General features: G+C 49.9%; 1 protein-coding gene across 1 annotated transcript; it reads right to left on the bottom strand.

Annotated features, from left to right (window-relative positions):
• Positions 1-2,474: 2,474 nt before the first annotated feature.
• Positions 2,475-13,208, bottom strand: Hpd (4-hydroxyphenylpyruvate dioxygenase). The gene is made up of 11 exons (XM_032886649.1): positions 13,013-13,208; positions 12,483-12,525; positions 12,254-12,336; positions 11,315-11,404; positions 9,083-9,186; positions 8,442-8,519; positions 6,877-7,039; positions 6,681-6,752; positions 5,132-5,254; positions 2,820-2,936; positions 2,475-2,744 (listed from the first exon to the last, which is right to left on the bottom strand). Exons 1-11 carry the CDS (start codon positions 13,091-13,093, stop codon positions 2,634-2,636), a joined length of 1,065 nt encoding a protein of 354 aa, XP_032742540.1. The 5' UTR covers positions 13,094-13,208; the 3' UTR covers positions 2,475-2,633.
• Between the last annotated feature and the right edge of the window lie 176 nt (positions 13,209-13,384).

Below are 13,384 nucleotides of genomic sequence, written 5' to 3'. Positions count from 1 at the left end.
TTAATGGTGCTTCCCACCAAACCTGCTGACTGGAGTTGGCTTCCCCAGAACTCCCGAGTTGGTAGGAGAGAATTATTGACTCCTGTAAATTGTCTTCTGACCTTTACAAAGATGCCGGGGTCGATTCCGGTTAATGGGGTTGGTCTCCAGGGGGGGTCTCAGAGAAGACTCAAACCCAGAACAAGGCTGGGTACAGGGGCACATTCACTGAGTAATCCCCCACTTGGATGCAGGTAGAAGGATGGATGACCAAGAGTTCTGGGCTAATAGGGGCCTGTGAGATAAATCAAGAACACTCAAGCTGGATGTAACTTGAGATTAGTCCTCAGAGCCCACAACAGAAGCAGGAGAGCTGGCTCCTGAGAGTTGCCCTCTAGTCTCAAATGTGGGGTGTGTGTGCCTACACACACACACACACACACACACACACACACACACACACACGTACGCGTCACACACAGTAATGAAAATTAAAAACCCAAACAAACCTGGGCGTGAAGCCAAGTGAGGTGATTCAGGCCTATGACCCTAGCACCTGGGGATGCAGAGGAGACAGGAAGATTTTGAGTTCAAGGCCAGCCTAGGCTACAAATCTAAGCCTAATTTATGTAACATTGTACCGGCCACTGTTTGAAGTGTTTGATGGGAAAGCTAGAGAGTGCTCTGCTCTAGGAGATACGTATTTTCTCCATTCAGTAGATGGGGCAACAGACACTGTGAGCCAGCAAGTAGCCGGTGTGGGGTGTGGCCCTGGCAGTCCCAGACAGCTTCAGGGTGATAGGTGTGTGGAGGTACCCATGGCTTAGTACCAAGGCAAGCCAAAGACAAGGGTGTCCTTATAAGAACCAAGACCCCCAAGTGTGTATGTAAAATGGCTCAGCTCTCTAAAATGTTAAGCACAAGTAGGGCCTGGTAGCATTTAATTGCAGCATCTGCAAGGCAAATCCATCGGGGCGGGGCGAGTTTCTGAGCAGCCTGGTCTTTACATGGACAGTTCCGATCTGGCCAACCAGGGCTTCACAACTGTCTCTAAACAACCACCCAAAACGAAACAGCAAAAAATACTGACTCTTTCGTTTAAATTCATACAGACAAAATATGTCCAGATATGGCCCACAAGCTGTAGGCTGCATCCATTTAAGTGATTTTTTTTTTTTTTTGCATGAACCATGGAAATAGGGAGGTGTTTTGCATGGGTTGCAGCCTGATCCCTCTTTCCTTTCTCCTACGTTCTTTGTTTTTGTTTTGTTTTGAATCTCAGCACATCGTGGAGACTGTCCTCGAACATCTGATTCTCCTGCCTCTTCCTCTGGTGCTGGGATTGATCACAAGCGTGCACCACCAGATCCAACGTATTTTTCCAGGTTCTTAAATTCATGGTCTTAGAAACCCTGTTTTGTTTTGTTTTTTCCTCTATTTGGAAAATACAAACCCAAAAAGAAACCATCTAGACCCCCCCCAACCCATGATACTGATACCGTTTTGAATATTTCTTTTTTCCTTATGGAGATCAAAGTGTGCCTACTTTTTGCCATGGTGTGGTGCCAAATGCCTTGAGTCCCAGCCCTCTGGGAGATGGACACAGAGGCAAGTCAAACTAGAGTTCCAGGTTAGCCTGATCTACGTAGCAAGATCCAGGTCAGCCTGGTCTACACACTCAGACCACCACCACCCACCCCTTCTCAGTGAACCTACTTTTAAGTTGATTGATGCTTGGGGAAGGGTATAAGACTAAAGCAAAAGGAACCAAAGTCATCCCACTCTGTCCCCGCTGTTGACGATAGAACTTCTTGTGTGGTGGGGTACGCTGTGTCCCTGAGCTGCACCCCTAGGGTTTTGAAGAAATCCAACAGCTTTCCAACCATTAACCCTTCTACCCTTCTCCTGTCCTGATTGCCATATACATATATAATATACTAATATTAATTATATTAATATTAATTAATATTTATATTAATATATGAATATATATTAATTTATATTAATATATATTTTTCACTTGAGTATCATAAGGTGTGAGGAAATGCAGCTGCGGTGGGGTTTGGGGCACTGGTGACTGCCACACTCAGGATGCAAGGCAGGAGCTGAGAAGCTCAGAACACTCGGGTCTCGGCTCTACCATGCACACCACGAGCAACCATGCCCTGTGATTGCTGAAGAAGGTTGCCAACCTTAAAAGTCCCTTGACCTCTTTCATGTGTTCTGAGTGACGACATTAAGGAGGGGCCATCTTTAAAGGTTTTTAAAGCCATCAGACGAAACGCTGCCACATTCCACCCGACCTCAGGGCCCAGTCTGTTATCTTTCTAGGGTGGGTCTTGCCAGAAGGGTCCCACTTAGTAAAGTTCCTTGCACCCTGCACCTGCAATCCCCACACAGAGGCCTCAGGCAGCTCATGCGGTCTTGGTCTCCCCCTGGCGGCTAAGTGGCGCCACTGTCCCTCGCGGGGCCCAAACACAAGACACACAGCCTTGGATCTGGGGAGGCATCTTTACTCGAAACCGATCAGGAGAAGCCTTGCCGTAGAGGGGGCGTGGCCATGGTGTGGGTGGAGCCCTGAGGTCCAGCCTTTCAGCCAGTTGGAGCTGATTGACTTGTCAAAGCGCCCTGCGCGGTCTGGGTGTGGGTGGAGCTTACATTCCAGACCTCACTCCGTTGGTCTCCAGGTCAGTGAGGTTACCCCGTAGGGCTTGCTCCTCTTCGAACGCTTTGAACAGAGAGTTGAAGTTACCTGCTCCAAAGCCCTGTGGCGATAGAAGGCAAGTATAAGCTGGAAACTTAGCAAGCAGTTGGTGCTACCTGTTGGGTGCAGGCCGTACCTGGTGGTTGTGGCGTTGGATGACTTCCAGGAAGAGCGTGGGCCGGTCCTGCATGGGCTTGGTGAAGATCTGTAGGAGGTAGCCTTTCTCATCGTAGTCTACCAGGATTTTCAGCTCCTGGGAGGGAGACAGTGGGTTCTGTTAAAGGGAAACGAACTGACCCTTGTACGATCCGGATCCTACACCACCAAGTTTCCTGCGCCAAAGCTAATAAAAGACTCCTTTTTCTAGCAGTTCCAACTTTCTGCAAATATGTCCCCAGATTGACTATCCTGCCTAAGCTTCCCCCATGGCCATTCCAGCTTGGGGCTCTGGTCTGATCAGATGTCACTCAGTGGAAGCGGGGACTTTCTTCTCTGTTGCCCAGGAGAATGTATAAAAATGCTGTGTCTACTTTGGAAAAACAGCCTGGGAGTTTCTCAGAATGCTAAACACGCCGCGGGTAAGAGCATTTGCTACTCTTGCAGAGGATTTGACTATGGACAGCTCACAGCCATTTGTAACTCCAGATGGAGAGGATCCACACCCTCCTTCCGGCCTCCTCAAGCACGTGGCCTAGTCACACACACAGACACACACTCATGATATCTACCCAGGCCAGCCGGGTCTACAAAATGATTCCTGGCCAGCCAAGGCGTATTCAGTGAGACCTTGTCTCAAACGCTGAAAAGTTAACGTAGGTCACATGACCTCAAAGTTACCATGTCACGTGACTTTTATGCTAGTCAAACTGTTACAGCTGGGAGATGGCTCAGTGAAGCAGCCGCTGTGCAGGTGAGAGAACCAGAGTTCCAAACCCTTGGCCCCATGGAAATGTGAGGTAGCTGTGGTGACCTGCCTGTAATTCTAGCTTCAAAAAGCAGAGATGGGGTTGGGGACCACTGGAGAGACAGCCTAGCAGTTAAGAACACTTGCTGCGGGCTGGAGAGATGGCTCAGCGGTTAAGAGCACCCAACTACTCTTCCAGAGGTCCTGAGTTCAATTCCCAGCAACCACATGGTGGCTCACAACCATCTGTAATGAGATCCGATGCCCTATCTGGCGTATCTGAAGACAGCTACAGTGTACTTATATATAATAAATGAATAAATCTTAAAAAAAAAAAAACACTTGCTGCAATTCCAGACGACCCATGTTCGGTTCCCAGCACCCACATCAGGCGCCTTACAACCACCTGTAGTTCCAACTGTAGGGGACCTGATGCCTTTGACCTCTGTGGCCATCTACACACATGTGTGCAAACACCCATATATAGACACAAATAAATTAAGAAGAAAGCCGGGACTAGTCACATCAATAGGCTCTGGGTTTGATTGGTAGACGCTGTCTCACTAAGTTGGAACAATGAGTTGGAACAATGATTGAGGATGATTTCGGACAACAGCCTTGTGCCTCTGCATGCATGCATACATACATACATCTACTCACACTCACATGTGTGTACATACATATACATACCACAGAGAGAAAGAGAGAGAAAAATCAAAAAAATTAAGAAAACAAAAACACTCCCAGCACTCTGGGGGCAGAGGCAGGTGAATCTCTTGAGTTTGAGAACAGCCAGGGCTACACAGAGAAACCCTGCCTCAAACAAAACAAACCAACAAAAAACAAAACAAAAACAAAAAAACCCCCCCAATTTATTAAGTAAATAATAAAACAAAATGAAGAAGCCTCCCAATGGTTTCTAGCCAAAGAAGAGAAAAGCAAACAAACAAAACCAAGGTCATAAGTAGCCGTTAGCTGGCCTCCGCTGGAGAGATGGCTCAGTGGTTAAGAGCACTGACTGCTCTTCCAGAGGTCCTGAGTTCAATTCCCAGCAACCACATGGTGGCTCATAACCATCTGTAATGGGATCCGATGCCCTCTTCTGGTGTGTCTGAAGGCAGCTACAGTGTCCTTAAATATAATAAAAGAACCGCTGTCCCTAGACAAGCTGCCTGACCTCTGTCACACTTCAGATGTACCCTTCTTTCTGTCTCTCACACACTTGAAGGCTGTGTGAGAATCAGGACCTCTGCATACCATATTCTCTTTGCTGTGACTCTTCGTCTAGCTCTCCAGGTACATACAGATTTCAATTCAAGTCAGCCATCAGTCTTTCTCAGTTCCTCCCTGCAAAGCAGCCTCAAGTGCTCCTCTGATATCCCCGTTCCCCCATTCCAGTACGCAACTCCCATGCCGGCTGGGATCTTGTGTGGGTTTTCAGTGTGTGTGTGTGTGTGTGTGTGTGTGTGTGTGTGTGTGTGTGTGTGTGTCCCTGTGAACTCAGGGTTCACGTTCTTCTGGCTAAGCGTCGAGCAGGGCCTCACCTCCAAGACATCCATGTCCTCCTTCACTTGGATCTTGGCGCTCTTGAGATTCTCCCGAAGCAGTCTGTAGTAAGAAGGCGGGACAGCCAAGAACTCCATGCCTCGTTCCCTCAAGTGGCGGATCTGTCATGGAGCAGGGTCAAGGTCAGCTTGTTTGTTCGACTACTATAGCCCAGAGGAGCCTCAAGGGCAGGAGGTGGCCGAGTCCCTGTCCAAGCTCTGTCAGGATACCACATGACCTTCTCCCTTTTTGTCTCTTTCTCCACTCCACAGAATACTATGATTGCTCTCACTTATAGAACGTGTACTGTGTGCTGCTGGGGAAACTGAGGCAAGCATTTGTATCTATCTCAGTATAGCAGCTGGAGTGACATAAATCAAGTGTGCCTCTTTTCTGCCTAGCCCGTGATGATGCCACAGGTCAGTGTCGAAATTTAAGGTGGCGTCTGCGACCTTTACCACCTCTTCCTGTCTCCCTTCCTTGTTCTGTCTGAGCCACACCCTTCTCACTGCCTCTCTAACCTTCCTGGCCCTCTCATCTCTGTCTGGATGGTCCCTTCTGCCTGGGGTACCCTCCCCATTTCTGTATACATCTCTTCTCAAATGCCTTCCTCATGTGGCCCTCTGTCCTGGTTAGACTTATGTCAACCTGACACAGGCCGGTGTCATTAGCGAAGAGGGAGCCTCAACTGAGACAATACCTCCCTAGGATGGGACTGTGAGGAAGCCTGCAGGGTGTTGTCTTAATTAGTGATTGATGGCCGAGGGCCCAGCCCATCGAGAGTGATGCCATCTTGGGCTGGAGGTCCTGAGGTATAGAAAAAAGCAGACCGGGCAAGCCATGGGGAGCAAGCCAGTAAGCAGCATCCCTCCATGGCCCCTGCATTCACTCCTGTCTCCAAGTTGCTGCCCTGCTTCTGTTCCTGTCCTGACTTCCTTCAATGATAAACAGTGATGAGTTCACTGTAAGCTCAATAAGCCCTTTGTTCCTCAGCTTGCTTTGCTCACAGAGTTTCTTCACAGCAACAGAAACTCTTGAGTAAGACAACGCCCTCTGATCAGCCTGTTTAGATATGGTATGCCTTGTCTTCCAGTCTCTCTCACTCCCCAGCTTTTCCCCACGGTTTTTATACCACACACGCTGTCTATCTGTCTGTCTGTCTGTCCTTCAGACCAGGACTGAATTATCCCCCTTGAAGGTTGCATCCATGGACAAAACATTCTTAATCTGGCTAAAAGGACACAGGTAATCTTGTAGTCTGATCTCATTTTTAGAGAGAGGCACACTGAAGCCCAGAGAAGGCACTAAGTCTCCTGGGGGCACACAGCAAAGCACCGGCAGAACCTGGACCAGCGTTCAGGCTTGCTTACTCTTGGGACTGGATGGTTCTGCAGAATGAACTTCTTCAGCAAACTGTGAGTTTGCAAGAGCTGAAAGGGAAACCCTGCCATCCTTCCAGGGGAACTGCCACCACCTGCCACTCCACTTGGCAGAGACCGTCCCTGCGGTTGATACAGAGGGCACTTGAGCCAGAAACAGGGTTCTAACCGTTGTGATGATGTCTTCGGTCCTGAGAGCGATGTGCTGGACCCCAGCACCCCCATTATAGTCCACATATTCCTGTGGGGGAGGAGAAACAAAGGAGACCATTACCATTTATCCATTTGACCATATATCGTTTATCACTCAGACCTCTGCCCCCTTAGAGCCCGCAAGCCACCTTCCCCATTGTCTCCTACCCCACCTGGATCTGAGACTTCTTCCTGCCCGGGGCCGGTTCATTAATGGGCATTTTGATGGACTCCTCATAGTTGGCCACCACGATGGAGCGCAGAGAGCTGTACTCCGTGTGCACCTGTGTGTCGTCTACCGACCAGAACCGGTGGAACTGCAGGTTTTTCAGGTACCTGCAAAGCGGCCAGGGGAGACACCCCTGAGTGCCCGTGGAACTGAGAGCTCCCCACCCTCCTCCATGTCCACCATTGAGCATATATCCATTACGCAGGATCCCAAGAAGTGACATCACACACATCATAGATTAGTACTTTTGACAATTTTCTTTTAAGCGGAAGGCATGTGTCTTGTAACAAGATACAGATGGGAACCTGGTGCTCCCAGAGGGTCAGGTGTTTGCTTCTGACTTAGATTAGGGCGATGCTGGTACAACGCTATGGCTCAAATGTGCTCCCGAACTCGTTTAAATGCCACTGTGATGTTTTGAACATCTAGGACTCCTAAGAGGCTGAGTTTTAGCTCAGTAGTAGACTGCTTTCGTAGTTGGCTCAGCTGTGCCAAGTTAATGTTCCAGGTTAACTAGGTTAATGTGGGTCAAGGAGTGGTTTTGCCGCGTGCGAGTGGGTTAGTTCTCAGTAGTTGGGGTAATTCTCAAGAGTCTTCTCGGGGATTAGGTCTGTTCTCAAGGGAGTAGGTTTGCTATAAAACTTCATTTGGGGTGACAAGTGTGGTGGTGCAAACTTTTAGTCCCAGTACTTAGGAGATAGAGGCTGGCAGATTTCTGTGAGTTCAAGGCCAGCCTGGTCTACATAGTGAGTTCCAGGATAGCCAGGAAACCTTGTCCCAAAGGATAGATAGATAGGTAGGTAGGTAGATAGATAGACAGACAGACAGACAGACAGACAGCTGTGATAGGTAGATAGATGAGTTCCAGGATAGCCAGGAAACCTGTCTCAAAGGATAGGTAGGTAGGTAGGTAGGTAGGTAGGTAGGTAGGTAGGTAGGTAGATAGATAGATAGATAGACAGACAGACAGACAGACAGATAGATATAGATAGATAGATAGATGTGATAGGTAGATAGATGATAGACAGACAGACAAGTACGTTTGACTGTATCTTTCTCAGGATCAGGTCTGTTAATTCTCAATGGCCTTTCACAATAATAAACTGACTCAGGTAGGCTGTGGGACTCCTTGATGAGGATTAGGTGAGCATTTCACAGTGAATCCATGAATCTGTAACCTCAGGTTAGCCTCCCGCCACCTCACACCGATTTTCCTCTTCCGTTTAAGAGCTGGGGAGGCGGGGGCTGGGGAGGGCGTCAGGTGGATAGAGGTGCTTGCCCGATGACCTGGGTCTATCCCCAGCACCTGTGCGTGTGGTGGACACAGAGAACCAATTCTTGCCAACTGTTCTCTGGCCTCCCCACATGGGCTGTGGGCTGGGCTGTCCACAACCTCACATGTAAGCACACGGCAAAAATAAAAAAAATGAAATAAAAACACAAAAAAGCAAGTAGGTCTGGCAAGAGGGACTGGCTCCTGTGGCAGAGCGGGGCAGGCCAGGGACTCACCATTCTGAGGCAGACTCCATTTCCTGGTCGGGCTGGTTGCCTACAATATGGTCGATGATCTCCAGGTTACAGCTAGGTCTAGAGGAGGGAAGGAGTTGGAAGGTGAGAAGGCTAGCCCCTAAGTCTTTCCATTCCCTGAACCCTTTATCTATATCAGTAGCTCAGAGGGAGCAGTAGCCCTGCTGTGCATTGGTTACAGTTAACCGGACAGCTGTTACAAAGTCTCTTTTGTTTTGTTCTTTGTTTTTTTTTTTTCAAAACAGAGGCTCACTCTGTAGACCAGGCTGGCCTCCGACTCACAGAGACTGGGCTGCCTCTGCCTTCCAAGGTTGTGGGACTAAAGACACGCACCACCACGCCTGGCTACCGTCCCCATCTTATGATGACACAGAGACACGAACGGGGGGGGGGGGCGCCTGCACAAGGTTAAATGGTTAGGAAATGATAGAGCTTCAGGTGAACCCAGGCAGTTTGCCTGGAGGCCCCTGCCTTCATCTTCTATGCCTGGGCTTGGTGCCTGTCCCGCCTCCCAGAGTTTCCCACCAGATGCTCACAGATGTTCCCGTCCACCAGAGAACCCCATTCCACAGAGTGGGAAGAGGCCATCCCTTTCTACCACTCCCACACCGAGGGACACTCACAGTTTTGGAAGTAGGGTGTCCTTGTATCTTGGGGCCTCGAATCCAGGTAAGAAACGGCCGGTGTAGTTGATCTTCTCCACCAGGGTGTGTGTGGTATCTCCATACTGGGGGTGGGAAGCAGCTGGGATTAGGGGGAAGCCCACACCCTAGCAAGGCCCCACTCCTCTCAGCACCAGCACAGCCGTGAGTTCCACCGTGAAGCTGACCCTAACTCAGTGGGCAATCTTTTCTGGAATGTTCTACTACCTGCCATTTTGCTTGGGAGCCTGCCTGTGGGATCAGAAACTGTGATACAGGGATGCTGTTTCCGTCCTCGTGGCTTTATTTATGCTAGAGATTGAGTCTATGTAGGCCAAGCTGGATCAAAACTCATGGAGATCATCCTCCTGCCTCAGCTTCCCAGGTGCTGACACTGCAAGCAGGGTGGCTTTTGCTTTTCATAAGTATCCTTAGCAGGCAGCTCAGTACCCAGTACATAGTAGGTGCTCAGTAAAACGAAGTAGGTAAAAGCATTGGATTAAGTTCTACTGGAGGGTAGAAGCCTTTTTAAATCTTGTTTTGTTTTGTTTTTTTCCTACTGAACACACAGGGCTTTCTGAATGCTAGGCAAGTCTTCTACCACTGACTTGTATCCAAACCCTCTTTTAACTTCCTTTTTTTTTTGTTTTGTTTTTATGAGACAGGGTTTCTCTGTGTAGCCCTGGCTGTCCTGGAACTCACTGTGTAAACCAGGCTGGCCTCAAACCCAGGGATCCACCTGCCCCTGCTTCCTGAGTGCTGGGATTAAAGGTATGCGCCCTTGTTGTCACCTGGCTCTTTTAAGTTATTTATTTATTTTTCTTTAAGATTTATTTATTTCATGTATGTGGGTACATTGTCACTGTCCAGACACCAGAAGAGGGCATGGGATCCCATGACAGATGGTTGTGAGCCACCATGTGGTTGCTGGGAATTGAACTCAGGACCTCTGGAAGAGCAGTCAGTGCTCTTAACCGCTGAGCCATCTCTCCAGCCCCCTCTTTTAAGTTCTTTTTTTTTTAAGTTCTTAAAAATATTTTATCTCTTTAAAATTTTATTTGTGTGTGTGTGTGTGTGTGTGTGTGTGCACCCAAATGTGGGGGTCAGAGGTTGTTTTTTTTGTTTTTTCTTTTCTTTTTTTCAGAGCTGGGGACCGAACCCAGGGCCTTGTGCTTGCTAGGCAAGCGCTCTACCACTGAGCTATATCCCCATCCCCGATACTGGTGTTTTGTAATCTTTTTTTTTTTTTCTTTTTTCTTTTTTTCGGAGCTGGGGACCGAACCCAGGGCCTTGAGCTTGCTAGGCAAGCGCTCTACCACTGAGCTAAATCCCCAACCCTTGTAATCTTTTTCCACCTTATTTTTTTTGAGACAGCATATTTTTTTTGAACCTGCAGCTCTTTGATTCTAGGCTTGCTGGCCACTAAGTTCCAGAGATTTCCCTGTGTCAGCCCCCTCACCTCACATGCTGGGTAACAGGCGTGCACTGCAGTGTCCAGCATTTTACACAGGTACTAGAGATTTGAACTCAGGACCCCAGGTTTGCACAGCAAGCCCTTCACCCACTGCACTATCTCAGCTTCCCACGCTCTTTTCCCTGTCTGGATTTTGAGACCGAGTCTCAACAGAGTCTCCTGGAGTTCCCCAGGCTGGGCTGGAGCCTAAGCACCTTGCATTTATGATCCTCCTGCTTCAGCCTCCCAGGTGCTGAGATTACAGGTCCTCAACTGGGCCAATTTTAGCAATCTTTACATTGCGTATAACTTTGAGGAAGTGGGACTTGTGACGGTCTCACAGACTTGCTGCCCCTGTGTGGATCATATTGCCCTCCTACGTGCTTTCCAGACAGAGGAGGGGTGTAGCTGAAGAGATGGTGGGAGGTTCAGCATGCGTCCAGGTCACATGAGATGTCCCGTTCCAGTCCTTGCTCAGAGACCCCAAGCTAGTGTGGAGTCTGACTTCCTCAGACACCACTGCTCTCCTTTTTCTTAAAGCCCGCACCGTAACTGAAGCGTATATCCCCCAAACTGTTTTTTTCACCAGGGAAGATACCTGGTATCTCCCAGAATCCTCTGTGCACCCACCAAGCATCATTAAAGGCTAGGCTTGGGGAAGGCTGGATCGGATTGGAGACATGCGAATAGGGAGGTATAATGGGTAGGTTGCTGGGGGAGGGGCCCTGGTGTCTCCTGGTGGGACCTCAGTGTTCACTCACCGTCTGCAGCACAGCGAACTTCACCTTCCCGAATTTGTCTTCCTCCACCCATGGCTCCCGTACAATTTTAGCGCCTCGTTCTCGGGCTTTCTGCGTGGGAGACGGAGTGAGGAGCATGGTGAGGGCTGGAGATAAAGCACGGAGTCGTGTGTATCCTGCCTCGGCCAACTGACTCTTTGAATCAGCCCTCTCTCCGCTCCTCAGATCCCCCTCCTAGAAAAGGAGTGGTCACACAGCAAAAATACGAACTGCCGTTAATTGAGCATCTAGTATGTCCGGCGCTCTGAGAACGGGGTTTGCGTGTTTTCTTAGCAGGAGCTCAGTCGTCGCATGAAGTGCTCGTACCGTGTGCCAGGCACGATTCTAGGGGCTAATCTCTCAAGTCCTGGCAGTGAAATTACACAGGGGTGGCGTTGTCATCTCCATTCCATAGGAGAGGAAATACGCACAGAGAAGTTAAGTCATGTACTCAAAATCACACAGCCCCAAGCTTCCTTTTCCTTCTGTTGAGCGCGCAGCAAGGGATGCATGTTAGAGAAGTGCGCTACCACTGAGCCCAACTCAGAAACAAGGAAACCCTTTTTCAAGTGCAATCTCATGTAGCCTAGGCTAGCCTCGAATTTAACATAGCTGAGGACGACTTTGAATTCCTCATCTTTCCACCGAGACTCCGGGTAGGGATCACCATGGCTGTTTTTTGAGGACCCCCATGCTCCAAACAGGATCATTTCAGTCTATTTCTTTGCACGCTTTCAGTGAGTCAGCGGCTGTCCCCAGTTTTCAGATGTGGGCAAGAGGCTCACAGAGCAGACACACAGGAGGGGGCAGGGCACGTGTCAGTGGAACTCAGACGTGGCCATGGCTGCACTGCATCCGGTTCTGCCTGGTGGGGGATCCTAGCGGGCAGAGGCGCGCTGCCTCGGTCCAAGTGTCTCTCACCTGCACAATGTGTTCGCAGTCTTCCACCTCGAATGCGATGTCCTTTACGCCATCACCATGCTTCACCAGGTGGTCACCCATCTCTGTGGTCGTCAGGAGAATGCAGGCAGGGGAGTTTCTAGTCTCTATCCCGGCCCCAGCCCCTCCAGGGTTCCGGCCTCACCCTTGCCCCAACCCATGCCCCCATGCAAATGTCAGAGCCATGCTGACCCGGATGGGATGCCCTCACCTTTGTTCCAGGGATTGAGAGCGGAGCAGAGAACAAACACAATCTAAAAAGGGGACAAGGGGGATGAGCTGGGTGGCCAGGAGAGGGTGAGAAAGGGCCCGCCCTCCATCTTCCCAGCATGCTCTATGGGACACAAGGCTCCACCATTCAGAATCCCCGAATCACATGTTCCGGTTCCTTTTCTGCTGTAGCTGCACCCTGATCCTCAAAGCTTGGGGCTTTCCCCGGTATTCCCACACTGGGTTCCCAGTGGTTGGTACCTAGAGGGTTCCAGCAACCTCACGGACCAGAGACCATTTAAAGGCCCTTCCCGACATCCTAGGTTCTGCGAGCGTCTATGGATCCAATGCTGGGTGCGTTTGAGAAGGGAAGGGAAACCAGGGAGATTCCTGTGGCCTGCTGCGTCATGGGTCAGTGGCAACTCAGCCGTACATCTTGGAACCAGGTAGGTGTGTGTCCTGACACAATAACACATCCCATCCTGGACACACTGGTGTCCTCATCACCAAGCCGCCTGGATGTGTACTCACTTTCCCTTGCTTGATGACATGGCTGACCACCTCCCGGGAGCCCGTCTCCAGGCCCTTGTAGGCCAGCGGTTCGAAGCCCATCTTGTTGCAATAGAAGGAGGCAGCCTGGATGAGGAAGCGGCAAGGGGCTCGGGGGTTTGTGGGAACCAGCCTGGAGATCCCTAGAAGGGAGCCCCAGTCTTCTGTCTGCCCTCTGGTTCATCGTTCGGAGACCCTCCCAGAAAGAACAGCAGCTCTCTCCTCCCTCTGCAAGGTCCTTGCTGGGGTCTGTGGTTCTGATTGTGTAATGAAGTTCCAAAGTGCCAGTCCTAGCCCGGCCTGGATCCTCCCCTCGAACTAGCCAATCCCAGTTCCAGCTGGGTCCAGCCCCCT

The sequence above is a fragment of the Rattus rattus genome, chromosome 16 (genome assembly GCF_011064425.1).
Source record: "Rattus rattus isolate New Zealand chromosome 16, Rrattus_CSIRO_v1, whole genome shotgun sequence".
Lineage (NCBI taxonomy): Eukaryota > Metazoa > Chordata > Mammalia > Rodentia > Muridae > Rattus > Rattus rattus.
Note: the sequence above shows the minus strand (reverse complement) of the source record. Positions and strands in the feature narration are given on the sequence as shown.

Excerpts from the sequence above, each read along its gene's own strand:
- Hpd (XM_032886649.1), bottom strand. The coding sequence starts at position 13,093 with ATGGGCTTCGAACCGCTGGCCTACAAGGGCCTGGAGACGGGCTCCCGG. Across the intron at positions 11,405-12,253 it reads ACTGCGAACACATTGTGCAG|AAAGCCCGAGAACGAGGCGC; the intron begins GTGAGAGACACT and ends TCTCCCACGCAG. Across the intron at positions 2,937-5,131 it reads AGGACATGGATGTCTTGGAG|GAGCTGAAAATCCTGGTAGA; the intron begins GTGAGGCCCTGC and ends TCTCCCTCCCAG.